Consider the following 16257-nt stretch of genomic DNA (forward strand, 5'->3'; position numbering starts at 1 on the left):
AAGAAATTAGCTGCACATGTGCACAGATAAAGCATTCAAGAATAATGATCACAAAAACATTGGACATGAGCAGAGAACTACAATCACTGAATATAATCTTGGCTAGAATTACTTGACATATTTATGTGTGCATGTAAAATATGGGGGATGTGTTGTGGAGGATTTTAAGTCAACAATCACATATAAATATGTTTCCTAAACATTTTTTATTATGATACTTACACTGGACTATCACACAGATGAGTTTCTGGGGAGGAACCGGTTGATTGTCCTTCACTGTAAAACAAAATATATGAAACCAGTAAGGCCTTTGAAGACGTCTTCCAAATACCTTGCTGTTACAGAAACCCTATGATTTCAGCTTGATTTAATCCTGTTTTTGTTTCACCTGTTATGGTACTAACACATGGCAAATTTTCCCCTCTACCATAGCAAGCCTTGCCAAAGATAAAGCACAAAGGCGAGTTCAAGAGCCCCTGGAAACACAACTCATGCTGTAAATTGATGACAATACTGCACTATCTGGCTTAAATAAATGCAGAGGTTAAAGCATGTGCAGCATCTGCTGCAGCATCAAGTAGTGGAGGTCACTGGCTGCCTGCGAGTTACCCATAGAGCAGGGCATTTTACTGCAAGCTAGTGCTTTGTTATTTTTCTTCCAAGATGTGACACAGATGAAATCCCCAGTTGTTGATGTTTAAAGTTGCATGAGGCACAGCACAGCAGAAACCAAGCAAAGCTGGTCTTCTGTATAGGATGCCTTCTTTGACTGGAATGTGAAAAATCACACATCAACTTGAACTTATGGTGATTTTTCACATTGAGATCGATGGTTTTAAGCCAACATGATTTCCTTTCCTCTGGATTCTTAGTATTTTACACTAAGATAGAAAAAGTCAGGGATTAAGTCCCAAAAGAAAAAGCCCTACACTACCTTTGTCTAGCTGCAAGTTCAGTGTGTTTTTCATCACTCCCTACAGTGGCCAGACCAGATCTGCACAGGCCAGGTTTCCTCACGGAGGCAAGGAGGGTGCAGGCGTAGAAACACTGGAGGAAACCGATGGCCACTTCTCACCTAGGAAGCTGCCACTGTGTTTAAGCATGGGGACTCCTGGGAGTCACAGCTCAGCAACAGCCCTGCACTCCCATTCTGGCTTCCCTGGGACACTGTGCCTACACATTTTGTCCACCTGTCAAGATCTTATGCTTGGAATTACAAGGACTCTCATAAGAGTGAATGAAGAAATATCTTTGCATTTCATCATGCCAAAGGACAGCAGCAAGGACATCTCTTTCTCTGATCTTGTGAAATGTTGCCTGGGTTTTCTGCTGGGGCTCCATTAACAGCTCAAGGCTAGAGCCAGACAGTCCTTTGTTGCAGTTTTGGTACTGCCTTACTCCAGTCTTCAGCAAATGTGGAAAATATCCGAATGCAAATCACCAGGAATGCATTTGTGCTAGCAGAGCCAACACTATCTCAGCCTGACCTAAATGATGTAAACCTAGATAAAAATAATGATTCTGTGTCCTTCATTACTTTAGATCAGTTTTTCTCTCCTTCTGTTCATTTCTCGCAAAGCAGCTGGTACAGAGCATGAGTGCTGCTACAAGCAACAGCAACAAAACTAATACTTGCTTACTGAAAAAGATTTAATCGGTGCACTTCAAGAACATAAGCTTAGTTTGCTAGAGCTAGTCAAGTAAATGCCAGCCTCGTTTAACTGACTTAATGACTTGACAATACAGTAACTGACAGATCATTTCTTACATCAAATGTCACAGAATATTGGATTTACAATTGAAAAATACATGGAAACAATAATACCTCATTTCACTTGCAGGATCTGGCCTAGGCTGTGTTTTCACTTTCTCAGCTGCAGTTTCTGAGCTCTTAGATGTTGATGAAAAGGAAGGGATTGAAATCTGTAAAATACTGGTGTGGATCTGTAAGGAATTCTAAAAAGAATAAAGAATACGTGTTACATGTTTTGAGCTGAAATTAAGCAGTCATAAATGAAAAAAAGAGTAACAAACTATGAGAAGAAGAATATGAAATAAGATTTTTTTAAGTGATGTTTTTCTTTCATTCTGTTATAATACAATGATTTACTACTTGAAAGACGCCACTGAAGATAAAACATGAATCACTGCACAGATAAGGTACAGGTTAGACAAACATCTCACAAGTCTCCCAAGGCTGCCTGCTAAATCTACCTCTACCATAGAACTCATGAAGGGTAGTTCACTTTTCAGGTTTACTCCTGTCCTCGGCCACTCAAGAGAACATCAAAAGCTGCCAAGCATTTAAGTTAATTTAGTTTTCTTTGTAGTGTGTGCATGCTCTTTAGTTAAATCAAGTCCCTGCTCTAACTCAGAGCTCTAAGAGAAGAGATCTATGGGTTTATTACTGGAATATGTGATTGTAAATTCAGACAATGGACCACAACCAATTTATCATTTAACTGAATGGATGTAATGATGATTGCATCGTTTTAAATATGACAGGATATATTAAATTAAGTCACAACATGTTTACTTCAAGTTCCTGACAAATTACATACAGCTCCTAAAACAGCTATGTTTGCTGTGAAAAGTAATTTCTATGTTTAACAGGAAAAGAGGTTTAGATCCACTCTCATGACAAATACAGCTATTTGCTGTCACCTGATCCCATTTGATCATTATGAAAAGTTAACTTAACTGATCTTAAATTAAACTGCTCAGCAGCTTTCACAAGAAAACCACGTTTCCAAAAGGATATGGGACATTAATACAAACTGTGCAACTCAGAAAAAAATCTTTTCACAAACTTGAGTTCTGGCATCTGAAAATGAATCCAGCACAAGCAATGTTTTCAAGGAGTGACGGCAATAACAGGAATAAAAAAAAGATACCTCTTCAAGAATATTCACGTTAAACTCATCATGGATTGGTGATGCTGTTACTGGGGTTGGGGATGGGCTTTTCTCTGGGTCAGTCAGACTTGGTGTGTCCAATAAAACTGTTGAAATGGACCCTGAATTCAAGAAGTCTTCACTGTCACTTTCCTTGCCTAAAGGGAGAGAAGATGGAAACTTGTTGTCTTTACTCCTGTATACATGATGACTCCCGCTCCCACAGAAGGCGCAGCAGGCATGCTCCTTTATGGGCCAAAAAGGGAAGAGGCTAGGATTATTTATTTTTTCAGCAGAGACTACAACAGGAGAAGAGGAACCATTGGTAAATGTCGCATCCCAACTGAACCAGCACAACACCGCAAAGTTAGAACGGAGGAAGGGCATACATCAGACAGAAAAATAGTCCAGCAAATACCCTCAGGATATTTAGTGGGATCAGTTTAAAAAAGCTGAATAAACTGGAGCACTTATTTCCTGTCCTGTGTTCTGGAATTTCATAGTAAATACTTCTTTCCCCTTATTCACTAGGGAAAGACTAGAGGGGTACTGGTATTTACAGTGCATTTTGCTCTAAAGGGAGATACTAATTATTTAATATCTCAGTGTTTTCACCTGAAAATCCAGAAGACTTCACTGTAATGCTCTACATGTGTTTGCTTTTCTTTTCTTTTAAGGGAGGAAGGAGACGGATAGGGTGTTCAGTGCCATTACATTAAACTGATGACCATCACCCTCAACACTTATCTCCTTTTGGGATCAGACGCTCCTGAATCTGGAAACCTCCACCAGTCTTGGAATATATGGAATGGACTGTTATATGTTATGGTCTGTTATATGTTATGGTATATATTACAGCTGCCATTTCAGCCACAGTTAACCTCATCATCTGGTGGCACAGAAGGCTTCTTTTATGGGTGCGTGTGAAAAAAAGACTGGTAGGGAAAGCCAGCCTTGCCCCCCCACTGCAGTAAGGAAGGAGCTATTCCATTGCTGACATGCTGCATGTGGTGGTTTGTGAAGTCTTCATTACATGCCAAAGACATGGCGAGTCATCACAACACAGTCTTAGTAGCGCACCCACCTTGCTACAGACATTTTTGCAGCTCTCAGAAGTTGCTATAACAGCACGCAAAGCCAAAGGTGGTGCTACTCTGGCTTGTAGTAACGTGCATGCTCAGACACTGCTCTATTCAGTTATTAAGCCCTCCCCAGGAATACATGCAAGAGAGGAACAGCAGCTTTTAGCAGTAAATGTAGCAGCCAGCCCTGAAAGGCATTTCAGGAGGCTATGGGCTGAGAGCTTATTACACTCAACCTGATTTTACAAGGGGGAAATACGCAATGTGACAATAATAGTTACTACCACCAAATGGTAAGTAGGACAGCACACATGTGCAGCTGCTTGGACAAAACAGGCAATTCACCATTCACACCAGTTGAAGATCTGACTTTTAGTCTACCTAAGAGATGCCTCCAAAGATAATAAGTCTATGAGTCAATCTAACCTACCACAATGCATCCAGAGTTGAAATGGGAGTTCAATTTTTTTTTCCATTGTACAATACCTTTTTTACCTTGAGCCAATATCACCATGTCCTGAACTTTCTTGTATCTATTCAAAGACTGTCGAAGCTCTTCTATCTTCCGATCCTAAAACAAAGAAAGTTTGTGACTGTACTTCTTCTCCCAGCAAATCAAAACTAAGAAACACAAATACTAGATATTCTTCAATTTAATTGGCTGTGACACTAAAAGTAATAGGGAGTGTGGATGCGATGGGACTCAGAACGCTGAGAGGGTTTGAAATATCAAAGCTTGTCTTTAGCAAAAACAATCATCTGATTAATCACCAGAATTGTTCCAGCCGTGAAAGTGCATTTCAGCTCCCTTGTTAAGTCAAAAGCAGAATATAATAAATTTGCCATGTACAAAGAAAGCAGTAATCAAAGGACTCAGGGCTTTGGTGATCAAAAGAAAACATCCTACAAAATGCACATGCATGTGAATGAGCAAAATGAAAACAATTAATACTTTACAGAAAGGTCTTTTTGAAATGCAGCCTGTAATATCTCACAGGACTTGTATGGAGCTCTCTACATTTTCGGAACATAGTGTAAAGTGCAGTTGAACTGAACTGAATGAGAAAGAAATGTAAGGACTCCGTGTATGTGCAACAGAGCTCATAAATGCTCAGTTAGAGTTCCTTCAAGGCACAGCAGTGTTCTGACTATCATGAATCACACATTATTACAAATTTGATTTTTTAATTGAATTGTGGTAAGTTCATATGTGAAGATTTTCTCAGAGATTTAACTAAAACTTATGAATGATCACTGAAAAAATAACAAATTTGTTACCTTCTCCTCATTTGCTGCCATTAGAGATTCTACCGCCTTCTTCATTTTCTGTACCTCTATATCTAAAAACACAATACAGTTCTCCAAGTCAATGTAAATAAGACAGTGTAAGGAAATAAGAAAAACAAAAAAAGCCTAGCAGCAACTTGGTAATATCTGAAAGCAAATTTACAAATTAAAAGACAAAACATAAACCACTTGAATTCTATTTTAGATGGAAATATATAGAAGACAAACCATTTTTCTTCAAAATCTCTTTTTCTGTGATCAAGGAAATTATGAAACTTAGGAAATTTCCTTACTCACTGTTTGACTTTCACTATTTCCACCTTTCAAATAATCAAATAAATGCCAAACAAAATGTCCCAAATATAAAATACTACATTTGGACTGCAATAAAATACATTCTCGTTAAAACAGTTGACAAACACCCCAAATGTAATCTCCAAAAATCACTATACAAAGCAATAGGATTAATGGGTATGATGAAAGCATTGTGCAGTTATGCTTAGTCTTAATTCAGTATGGATGTAGAAATTAGGAGAGCACAATGGAATGATACAAGTATTTGCTGTGATAAGCAGTCATGCTAGAATATACATTGTAGTTCAGACTTGGAAAAAGTTCCTAGTACAGACAACAGTGTTCTGCGCTTCATCTATAATCCTTATTTACAAAAAAGTATAAATACATGGAAACATGTATGTTATAACAAGGTTAGATTTTGGAGGTGTTCTGGTCTAGAAACTCAAAAAGAATCGAAATAATCTCCATTTTTTTCTAGAAATCTTCCTTGAATAAATGAAGTAAACTTTAAATTTCATTAAAAACATAGGCAGGTGGCCAAATTCACAGCCAAGAAAGCATTTTAGATTGTTTTAACTTCCTAAAATTTCTTGGAAAACAGTGGGAAGAACACTTTCCTCCTTAATGAAATGCAAGAAGAAAACAAGCTGCCTGGCTGGCTTTCTAGATGAAAGACGTTTGGACACATTAGGCTAAAACTGCAACTGATCCAGTTCTAATGATTTTCACTCAGTTACTGTAACTGAAAATCTGCTTTACTGAACTGTGACTGCATTTCATTGAGAGGCAACTGTTTTGTGAGGCTCCACAAAACCAAATCTTTGCCTATCAGCTCTTCAGAAAACTTTGTATGTCAAGTGTGATATATCCACACTTATCCTCAAATTTTACTGCAAGTGTAACTAAGGGTTATAGATGATGCAACTTAAAAATGTTTAAAGCAGTTTTGCAAACACATGCACAAAGCTATTCTGGAAAGCATTTCTGAAATGCAAATGCTTGTGGAAAGACACCAGAAACCTTACTTTTATCTTTGAGCTTCTTTTTACAATTTTCATCTGTGCAGGAAAATCCATTGGATTTGAAATTAGCATGAAGGTTATGACATTAAATAACTTTAACACAATACTGATATTTAATTCAGGAGCCAACTATTTCTCACATATTATTGCGGAAGCAAGCAGTTCATGGTTTCAACCTGCATTCCCCTAGTGCTAATGCTCCTAATGACAAAAACCAGTCTCATGGCTCTCCTATGCTACTACCTGTCTCAAGTATATATTTTTCAGCTCTATGTTTTCACTTGTAAAGCCTCAGAAAAGCCTTACACCAACAGATCACTCTTACGCTAACATTTTACTGGCAAAAGCCAGCTAAGTGATAATGTATGTATATTTGTTCAGAAAGCACAACTCAGCTAATGGGGTAGATAACCTGTGTGATCTGCAAACAGCATTATTCCTATATTTGATACAAAGCAGAAAAAAACATGCTTCATCATAGCTGAAAACCCCCTGCTGAGCTATACTGAAAACTAAACTAAAGCAGAGAACCAGAGGGTAATGGGAGTTCAATGTACACAGCAGCCCCTGGGAATAAAAGCCCCATACAAGTAGACAAATGCAATAAACCCAGACCTTGTCCACATTTAAATGTTCTTAAAATAAGGACTTATGGTTCAGTATGGTCATTTTTAATGCTTTTACAGTGGTTTTTAAAATAGATCACTTTATTAAACAAAACGTGATGAACTACACACAGCATTTTAGTCCTTGGGTCAGGAGAGTAGACTAATTAGCCTCTTGTGGCTTTATTTTTCTGAAAAATATACTTTAAAAGCACTGTCTTCAAAACAGCAATAACTAGCAGTGAGATATATTCAGAAGTGAAATTGCAGCAGGTCAGAAAAACTCTGTGGAAAATTTTTGTGAGGCTTTAAAGAAAAATTTTTATGAGGCTTTAAAGAAAAATTTTTATTTTTAAATATGTTCCCTAAGTTTCCTGCAAATAAATACTGTCTTTGTCTCTTCTTTACAAGCAAATGAAAGAATTATCTGACATGTAAAGTTTCTGTGCTAACTTAAGTTTAATTAGGATTTAGACTTATCCAGTGCACAAATACAGAACCAGTCCTCAGTTTCACCTGCTTAGGGCTGGGTCCACATAGAAGATTTGCTGGTACACATTATACTTTGGCTTGCAGTATGGCTCTTCCTTAACAGTAAGTGATGTACATGCAAAACCTAGCACAGATATCCACACATAAAGTTTCCTTCTCAATATAAACTTTTTGAGGAATTTGTTGAAATTAGTTTAAGGATTTCTTTGCCAATACGAATGGCAATTTTTCAGGCACCACGCAAGGCATGTAAAGAGCTAACTAGGGATTACTTAAGCCAGCTTTAAGTTGATTAAGAACCTGCTACGATGATTGGTTCAGCAGTTGCATCATGAATACCCACAGAATATGTTAAAAGAAGTAAACATGAAGACAGTGGGGATATGAAAAGCGAGGCTTCTATTCTCTTATTTCCTGTATGACCATTCGCGGAACCATGGCCTCAACATGAGGTAACTGAGGAAGACTCTGAGACAGCCTCCCTTCTTCTTACCTCTGTCCAATATTTCAATTCCTTCACCTTTCAGCTTGCTAACCAATTTTTCTTGCAGCCTTTTAACCTCAGCTTCCTTGACCTCCAGTTTGTCTTTCAAAGCTGCTAGCTCATCCTGTAACAGACAAAGAATCACTCAGTGACCGCTTCCGCACACACTTGAGATGTTTCCAAAATCCCTTCCTATGAAGTGCAGTGGATAGGTCCTCAGCCAGCGGAAATGACTGAGGTGCCCTGACATTTACACCCACCAAACTCTGCCTCTGCACATCACAGCAGACTGCTGTGTCCGTAAGGGGGCAAACCCAGGGGGCATAGGGTCCGAAAGTTTTGGTCTCATGTATAATTTGAAAAGAGATTTTACATGTAAATCTAAAAAAGAGTAAAGCACAAAAAGCAGTTTTCTTATTTATTTAACTTCGCAGAGACAGAAAAAGTGCAGGTGATGAGATTGAATGCTAAAACTTACGAACGCTTATTTTGGTATTTATAGCGCATTTTGCGTGTTCAAAACTGGACAATTATGGAACTGTGCTTACACCAGGCTGAGGACAGTTTCAGAAATAACCACTGCTTCTATGAAAGAAAAAATCAATCACGACACCATCAAGCACATAAACACATACTAGAAGGCAGTTCAGATGAAAATGTGGTACCTCCGCCACAGTTTGGGTTTGCTGATCAAGCATTATGAAAGAAAGCTTGGAGTTGAGATTCATGGGAATAAGACAGATGGTGTTTGGGGGAGTTGGGGTGTATTAGATAAATGCTGTCAAATTTTAACTTAGCTCTAACCATCTGCACTAGCAAGTGACTGGCACGGATCCATGCATTTAACTTTTTAAAATTTGAGTCAAATCCTACCCAGTTTAGTAACATGTTTCTTTGATGTCCGAGGATATCTTGTGCAACAGCATCATCAAGACAGGACCCTCAGTGCAAATGTACCCAACACTGAAAATTTAATTTGTTCAGTTTGTAATCAAAACAAAACAAGGCAAGACTCATAATTTTGGTATTTACAGCTTCTAATTGAAGTGTTAAATCTCTACAGGAATAAACCAAACTAGAATACTGTGGCTTAGGTTACTCCTGAGCTTCCCGCAAAAGATTAATTACAAATATGTTGTGATATCTGTGACCCACACTGTGGCCCAGACTACAGAATCTCCTGAAATTGGTTCCTGTTTGCTGTAAAGCATCATTAAAAGCAGATAAATTTTAAAATTTTCAAGAAATCACAGCTTCTTCCAGAACAGTGGTTGGGGAATATGATCCTCCAGTGCTCCAACTTATTACTGATTTTTATGGCATTTCTGCCAATGTAGGACCCACAATTCTCCAAAACAAGACCATCTCTTGGTCACTGAGAAGCTGCTGTTATATCCACAGGCAACTAGAGCTGCACCTGGTTGTTGATGTATATTTCTTCCCCTGAATTAGAAACATAGTATGTAAATTTACATGTGGGACAAGGGACAGTCTAAAGGAATCACTATTTTCTAGCTAGCTTTCATGACTAGATTTTCTCTAAAAAGGTGACACAAAGTTCTGTTTGAATACTGGAGGTAAACTACAGAACAGGCTATCTTCCCTGGGAAGGGGAATGATTTTAACCAAAGCCTAACTCCATTTGTAACCTATGCAAAATTCCCAAGACCAAAATCCTGTCTAGTCAACATAAAAGCTGTTTACAAGGGATATCTACATCAAGAGCTTTCCACATCTAATGGGGAAGGGCACACTGCATATCAACACACACAGCAGTTAATGAAGAGCAGAGCACAACAGCATGATGCAAGACAGACTGTAAAACGGTGGAACATGAAGGATTCAAAACAGGCCCAATGTTACCCAGAAACTACCACACCTTTAGCATCTGGCTTTTTTGCTCCATCCGCTGCTTTTCATACTGCATCTGACCCACTTTGATTTTCATGCTAGAAAGTTTGGCCATTAAAGACTGGTAACAGAGACAGAGGAGTGAGAGAAAACTAAAGATAGAAAAGAGACAAAGCTAAATGGCAAGAGAAGTTAAACGCTTACAGGAATAGGCTGCTACAATTACTTGGATGAATGCTTTTCTTCAGAACTGGCTGATTATTAGCACATTTAGGATAAAATAAATCAACTTTGGTCTACCCAATGGCACACATCTTTTGTACTGCGGCTGGTGTTCCTCAACACATTTGGAAACAAGAGTCTAAACAGGTAATATATTTACGGTTAACAGCCAGCTGCATGGTGAGTTATCTTTCATAAAAAACAGTGCCTGGATGTGAAAACCATAGCATGAAATTTGGAAATTACCCCTGTTGCTAAGTGAGTGCCATGAAACCCCTGCGTCCGAGTGTGTTCAGGATTTTGCAGGTAGCAGGAACGGATAAGGGAAAAGAGAACAAATTTCTAAAGCCTCACACCCATGTGTGCTTCTTCCCCCCAGCCTCACTTACTTTGGTAGTTTTAAGTTTTTTCTCATACTGGAGTCTTTCATTATCCATTTCTCCCACTCTCAATCGCAATTCATTTATTTCCTGGATCAAATCCTGAATGAAGGGACAAACAAGACCAGAAACAACAAAGAAATTCAGCAAACAAAACAGAGTGAGAGCTGCCCACGTATGCCTCGGTGGGACTGGTAAAAACACAGCAGCAATAAAAGGTACTCCACACACAAATTCACAACACCCAAATTCCCAGTTAAGTCAAGCAATTCAGAGCTTTCTGGATATGCAGGGACCTTACTTCTCAGCTTCTGAAGAGAAATGAAGGAGAATGAAGGAGAGCAGAGGACAAAGGGAGACATAAATTGGTTTTGTGTTCCCTCTCTACAAAACACCTCCTGCCCCTCTGGCTTCTCAGCTGCTTGGATGTCTAGCACAAGTGTGTACTGGAAAACCATGGTGGCCATCCTTCCAAATGCAGAAGTCATATCCTCCCCACCCCAGTCCCCCTGACTCCAGGCTCACCAGCTGTCACCTGCCTTTTGAAAATAATACCTGGCTCCAAATCTGGTGCAAGGAGCATAACTTTAGGTTCTTTGATCATGGGTTGGCCTACACAGCACCAGGCTTGCTGTCCAAGGATGGGGTACACTCGTCCCCAGGGGGTAAAAGTATAATTACCAAGAAGATAGTAGGGCTCATTAACAGGGCTTTAAACTAGATGTGAAGGGGGAGGGGGACAAAACCAGGCTTTATAGAAAAAAGCCTGAGAATGGCACTCCAGTGTCTGGGGAATGGTGTGCTGGTGAGGACCTTTCTGCCACCTCCGAGGAAGTGGGGGACTTCAAATGGCAGCACAGATGTAAATATTACTGATGGGTTAGAAATTTCATTGAGTAGTCACTTAGGAACTGAGAGTATTCCCCTTAGAAGTGTGGCAGGATGCTCAAGAGCTCAGCTGAAGAGCATCTACAGCAACGCACACAGCAAGGGCAATAAACAAGAGGCACGAGAAGTAATTGCAAGGCAAGAAGACTGATATAATTGCCATCACGGAAATGTGGTGGCACGATTCACACAACTGGAGTGCTGCTATGGCTGGCTATAAACTCTTCAGGCGGGATAGGCAAGGAAGGAGAGGTGGTGGAGTAGCCCTCTGTTTTATAGAGTGTTTTGATAGCCTAGACCTTAATGATGGTGATGATAGGGTTGAATGTTTATTGGTAAAAATCAATGGAGCACATAACAACGCAGATACCGTGGTGCGTGTCTGCTACAGATCACCCAGCCAGGAAGAAGAGGCTGATGAGTTATTCTATAAGCAACCAGGATACGTCTTGTGATCGCTAACCTTCAACTTGCCAAACGTCTGCTGACATATAATACAGCAGAGATGAAACAGTCCAGGAGATTCAGCATCCCCGATTAAAAACTGGCTCAATGGCCAGGCCCAAAGAGTGGTGGTAAATGGAATTAAATCCAACTGGAGGCTGTTCACAAGTGGTGTTCCCCAGGGCTCGGTGCTGAGTCCAGTCCTGTTCAATATCTTTATCAAGGACCTGGGTGAGGGGATTGAACATACCCTTAGTAAGTTTGCAGATGACACCAAGCTGCGAGGAAGTGTCAATCTGCTTGAAGGTAGGGAGGCTCTACAGAGGGATTCGGACAGGCTTGATAGATGGGCTGAGGCCAGTGGTATGATATTACACAAGGCCAAGTGCAGAGTCCTGTACTTGGGACACAAAACCCCCATGCAGCGCTACAGGCCTGGGGAAGAGTGGCTGGAAAGCTGCTGGGCAGAGAAGGACCTGGGGGTGCTGGTCGACAGCAGCTGAATATGAGCCAGCAATGTGCCCAGGTGGCCAAGAAGGCCAACAGCATCTTGGCTTGTATCAGAAATGGTGTGGCCAGCAGGACATGGGAAGTGATTCTGCCCTTGTACTCAGCACTAGTGAGGCCGCACCTCAAATACTGTGTTCAGTTTTGGGTCTCTCACTACAAAAAAGACATTGAGGTGCTGGAGCGTGTCCAGAGAAGGGCAACGAAACTGGTGAAGGGGCTGGAGAAAAAGTCTTACGAGGAGTGGCTGAGGCAACAAGGGTTGTTTAGCCTGGAGAAGAGGAGGCTTAGGGGAGACCTCATCACTGACTACAATTGCCTGAAAGGGGGTTGTGGAGAGGTGGGTGCTGGTTTCTTTGCCGAAGTAATACGATGAGACGGATTGGCCTCAAGCTGCACCAGGGGAGGTTCAGATAGGACATGAGGAAAAACTTCTTCACTGAAAGGGTTATCAAGCACTGGCAGAGGCTGCCTAGAGTCACCATCCCCAGAAGTATTTAAAAGACAGGTAGATTAGGTGCATGGGGTGGATTTAGTAGTGGACAAGTATGGTTGGACTTAATGATCTCGAAGGTCTTTTCCAACCTAGGGATTTTATGATTCTATTAACTACATGGAAAATGAAAATACAGAACATTCTGATGCTATTAGTAATTACTACTGCTAATGTATGACTTTCTGATTTGGGTACACCTGCTGATGTACACCTCACTGATTCTTCAGTGTGTGACCTTCACAAAACAAATCATTCTTCTAAGTATGAATGTACATGGATGTCAGTCTACATTAATCAAGCTGTTTCTTATCAACACCAAATGTTCAAGATCTCTAACAAATCTGTATTCCCAGGTCTGATGGTCAGCTTTGACACTGACAACTAATTTGTTTGAGGCTTTTCTCCTCTGCAGCCACCATTTTTGCTTTAGCATGATCCAATGTTAAAATATGCTGTATAGCAATATGAGGTTGTAGCCTATATATTTATCACTTGAACTATGTGACTTAAAAGCACTTTAGGAGGAGAGGGAAACCAGTTATCTGTATTCAAAAGGCCCCTGTGAGACAAAATGAATAAAAAAGCCCGAACTCTTCTCCTTTTATAACAAAAAGTTAGTATAACCCCTATCAATTAACAGAAGTGTCAAGATGCACTCATAGTGTCACAGAAAACAGAGCAATCTTGAGACCAGAATCCAGAGTGTAAGATCTTGGAGCAGAAACTAAATTCTTCTTGCTTACTCTGTTATGGGCCTCATGAGTAATAGGATCCTTTAACAGTGGTCACCAAAAATACTGTACAGTTTCTCAAGGGTTAAACAGGATTAAAGACAAGTACTAACAGCAGGCTTTGCTCTGAAAATATTTTCTATTACTCTCTTGCAAGTGCAACATTAACTCCTGTCATAAATTATCTGCCACATAGTAACTGTAATAGTAACTGTAAATGACGCTAATTCTCACCTTTTTGAGGCAGAGAAGTCCATTAAAGTGTCACCAGGTTCCTTATATAGACCCTCATCAGCACAAATGAGATGGTCAAGTTTTCACAAATGAGCAGAGGTAAAAGACAAGACTCAAACAGGGATGTTTTCCCTGCTACTGAATTACTATTTAACTCTGGGCAAGCTACTGGAGTTAGGTATTGTCAAAGGCACTGAGGTTCCCCAAGAAACCCTAACCCTCCCTGTGCATTTCACTTTCCTGCTTGCTGCCCTGAAACATTCACCCATTTCTTCCACTATTTTCTGTTCAACTGATTTTGACTACAACACTTTGACTTTCACAGCAAGGACTGTACCTTGTCCACTCCTTCAGCAGCCCCAGCAAGGATATCACAGCATTGTTTGAAACCTCAAGGTGCCAACCATTATAACTGCTTATGGCCTGAAGAGCTCTTGGGACCAGTGTGATGCTGAGGTATTTATTAAATGTTCCTGTGGCACTCAGGGTGTTGCACAGGTTCATCAGGATCTAAGATCAGACCAAAACCACTGAGCTCCCTGGGTGACCTGGATGAACCAGCAGTAAAATACACAGTGGCCAGCATAAGGCACCTCCTTTGCTTGCATTTAATACCTCCTCTTTGGGCATGCACACTCCTATCTTAAAAACCTGCAAAACAGGAAAAAGCCATGAAATGGTCCTCTCCTGATTCAGAGTCAGGCCCTCCATGTAAATACCCTACGTCTGTTTCTTGCATGGATCCACGAATGGAGCAGACGGGGTGGGATATACAGACTCCTATTTCCCAAAGCCTTCTCCTTCCCTGCTCGCGTTACTTGTGTTCTTTGTAGCAGGGCCAGGGAGTCACAAAAAAGCAATGATAACTTTAAACTTCAGGTGTCAGAGGTTTCCCTACTGGCACTGGAAACACAAACCACATTCGTTGTTTTGCTCCACTCAGAAACTCATCTGCACAAAGGAGCCTGGTGGTGTTTAAATTATGAAGAATTCCACATGAGTTAGCTGGTTTAACCTCTGGCTGCTGCTTCAAAGACTATGCCTGGTTATGGACTCCTCCCTAAATAAATTCTGTCGCATGATATTTTCTTACACAAACTCAGCCCAACTCAGACCACCCATGCTTCTTAAGGAAAACAATATTGGTGTCTGCTGAGAAAGTGGAAAGACTGGAATGATTTAAAGAAGAGAACAATTATAAATCTCTGTTAAGTATACAATTAGTTTTGAAAAAGGTGTGTATTAGCAATCTTACAGACAGTCCTAGAGCACAAAGGGTAAAAAGCTTACAGATCCAGTGAAGCATCTGTTTAGAGAAAGAATGGTGAATATGAGAAACCTACCAAGCTGGAATGGGAAGTTGCAATGACAGACATAAGTAAAAACTGGATAACATGAAAGAGTTAATCTGAATGGTAATTCTGTAGGAGACAGTAGCTCCACAAAATTGATCTAAGATGTCAACGATTTTTCTTCTTTTCATTTTCTCTTCTCTAAATGAAAACGGAAGCAATGTTCATCGATTTTCTTTCCCAGTTTGGGTGTGAAATTTTGCATGTAAATGCCATAATGTGTTTTACAGTAGATTATTTTCAATATTAGTTTAAATACTAAGCTCTGTGGAAGTAGTTGATCATTGATCCTGTTTAAATTACTTTAAACAGGACTATAATTAGAGCAACACTGAATAAAATATTGTGTACTTCTGAATTAAGTACTGCTTCCAAAATACCTGTTGGAGATTTCACTTAGCTGAGACCCTTTGAAGCTAAGCAGTCATTTATTTTGTTCCACTGAACAAAATGGAAATTAAGACATATTAACCCTTTCAGTGCTTAAGCCTTCTTATAAATATAAAGTGTTGAAAGAGAGAAGAAACATCACCATAATTTCTATTACACTAAACTACATCATTCTGGTTTTCAAAGGAAGAGGAACATTTTAGTAATAGTTCATTAGTAAATGAAAATGAACTATTCATAAATATCCGGGAAATAAATCTATATAGCTCCTATTTACAGTAATTGCCTTTTAAACATAATTTAGGTTATCTTATTTATATCAAAGAAATTAAGTATATTACAAGGTATTTCAAAGAGAAAGGTTTACATAGCTGCCATGGAGGTAGGCGTCTTGCATAGAGCCTACAAGGTTGCAGTGCACGTTGTGGTCCTCACAGTAACCACTTTTCTGGGAACAGAGATAGTTCCACAGCCACCTTCTCAGTTTGCTGTCTGAACTGCACTATTAAGAAACATCGAGACTGCAGTTGAGGGAAATAAAAGAAGGTGGGATACACGAAAGCTCAGCAAAGAATCACAGTCACTAAAAACAAGGATAG

At 39.8% G+C, this 16257-nt stretch overlaps 1 protein-coding gene across 18 annotated transcripts in view; it reads right to left on the reverse strand.

The window, feature by feature from the left end:
* Positions 1 to 16257, reverse strand: part of PPFIBP1 (PPFIA binding protein 1) — a 112411-nt gene that overhangs the window by 16330 nt on the left and 79824 nt on the right. For 8 of the 18 annotated variants that reach the window (XM_054060047.1, XM_054059986.1, XM_054060004.1 and 5 more), the window contains 9 exons: positions 10626 to 10718; positions 10043 to 10135; positions 8173 to 8287; positions 6586 to 6618; positions 5255 to 5316; positions 4463 to 4547; positions 2895 to 3052; positions 1826 to 1956; positions 223 to 276 (listed from right to left, as the gene is read on the reverse strand). In XM_054060047.1, the coding sequence (XP_053916022.1) occupies positions 223 to 276; positions 1826 to 1956; positions 2895 to 3052; positions 4463 to 4547; positions 5255 to 5316; positions 6586 to 6618; positions 8173 to 8287; positions 10043 to 10135; positions 10626 to 10718 (824 nt within the window). The remainder of the gene's footprint in view (positions 1 to 222; positions 277 to 1825; positions 1957 to 2894; positions 3053 to 4462; positions 4548 to 5254; positions 5317 to 6585; positions 6619 to 8172; positions 8288 to 10042; positions 10136 to 10625; positions 10719 to 16257) is intronic. The other 10 variants (XM_054060062.1, XM_054060122.1, XM_054060070.1 and 7 more) reach the window with 6 other exon arrangements.

This window comes from Cuculus canorus, chromosome 1 (assembly GCF_017976375.1).
Source record: "Cuculus canorus isolate bCucCan1 chromosome 1, bCucCan1.pri, whole genome shotgun sequence".
Lineage (NCBI taxonomy): Eukaryota > Metazoa > Chordata > Aves > Cuculiformes > Cuculidae > Cuculus > Cuculus canorus.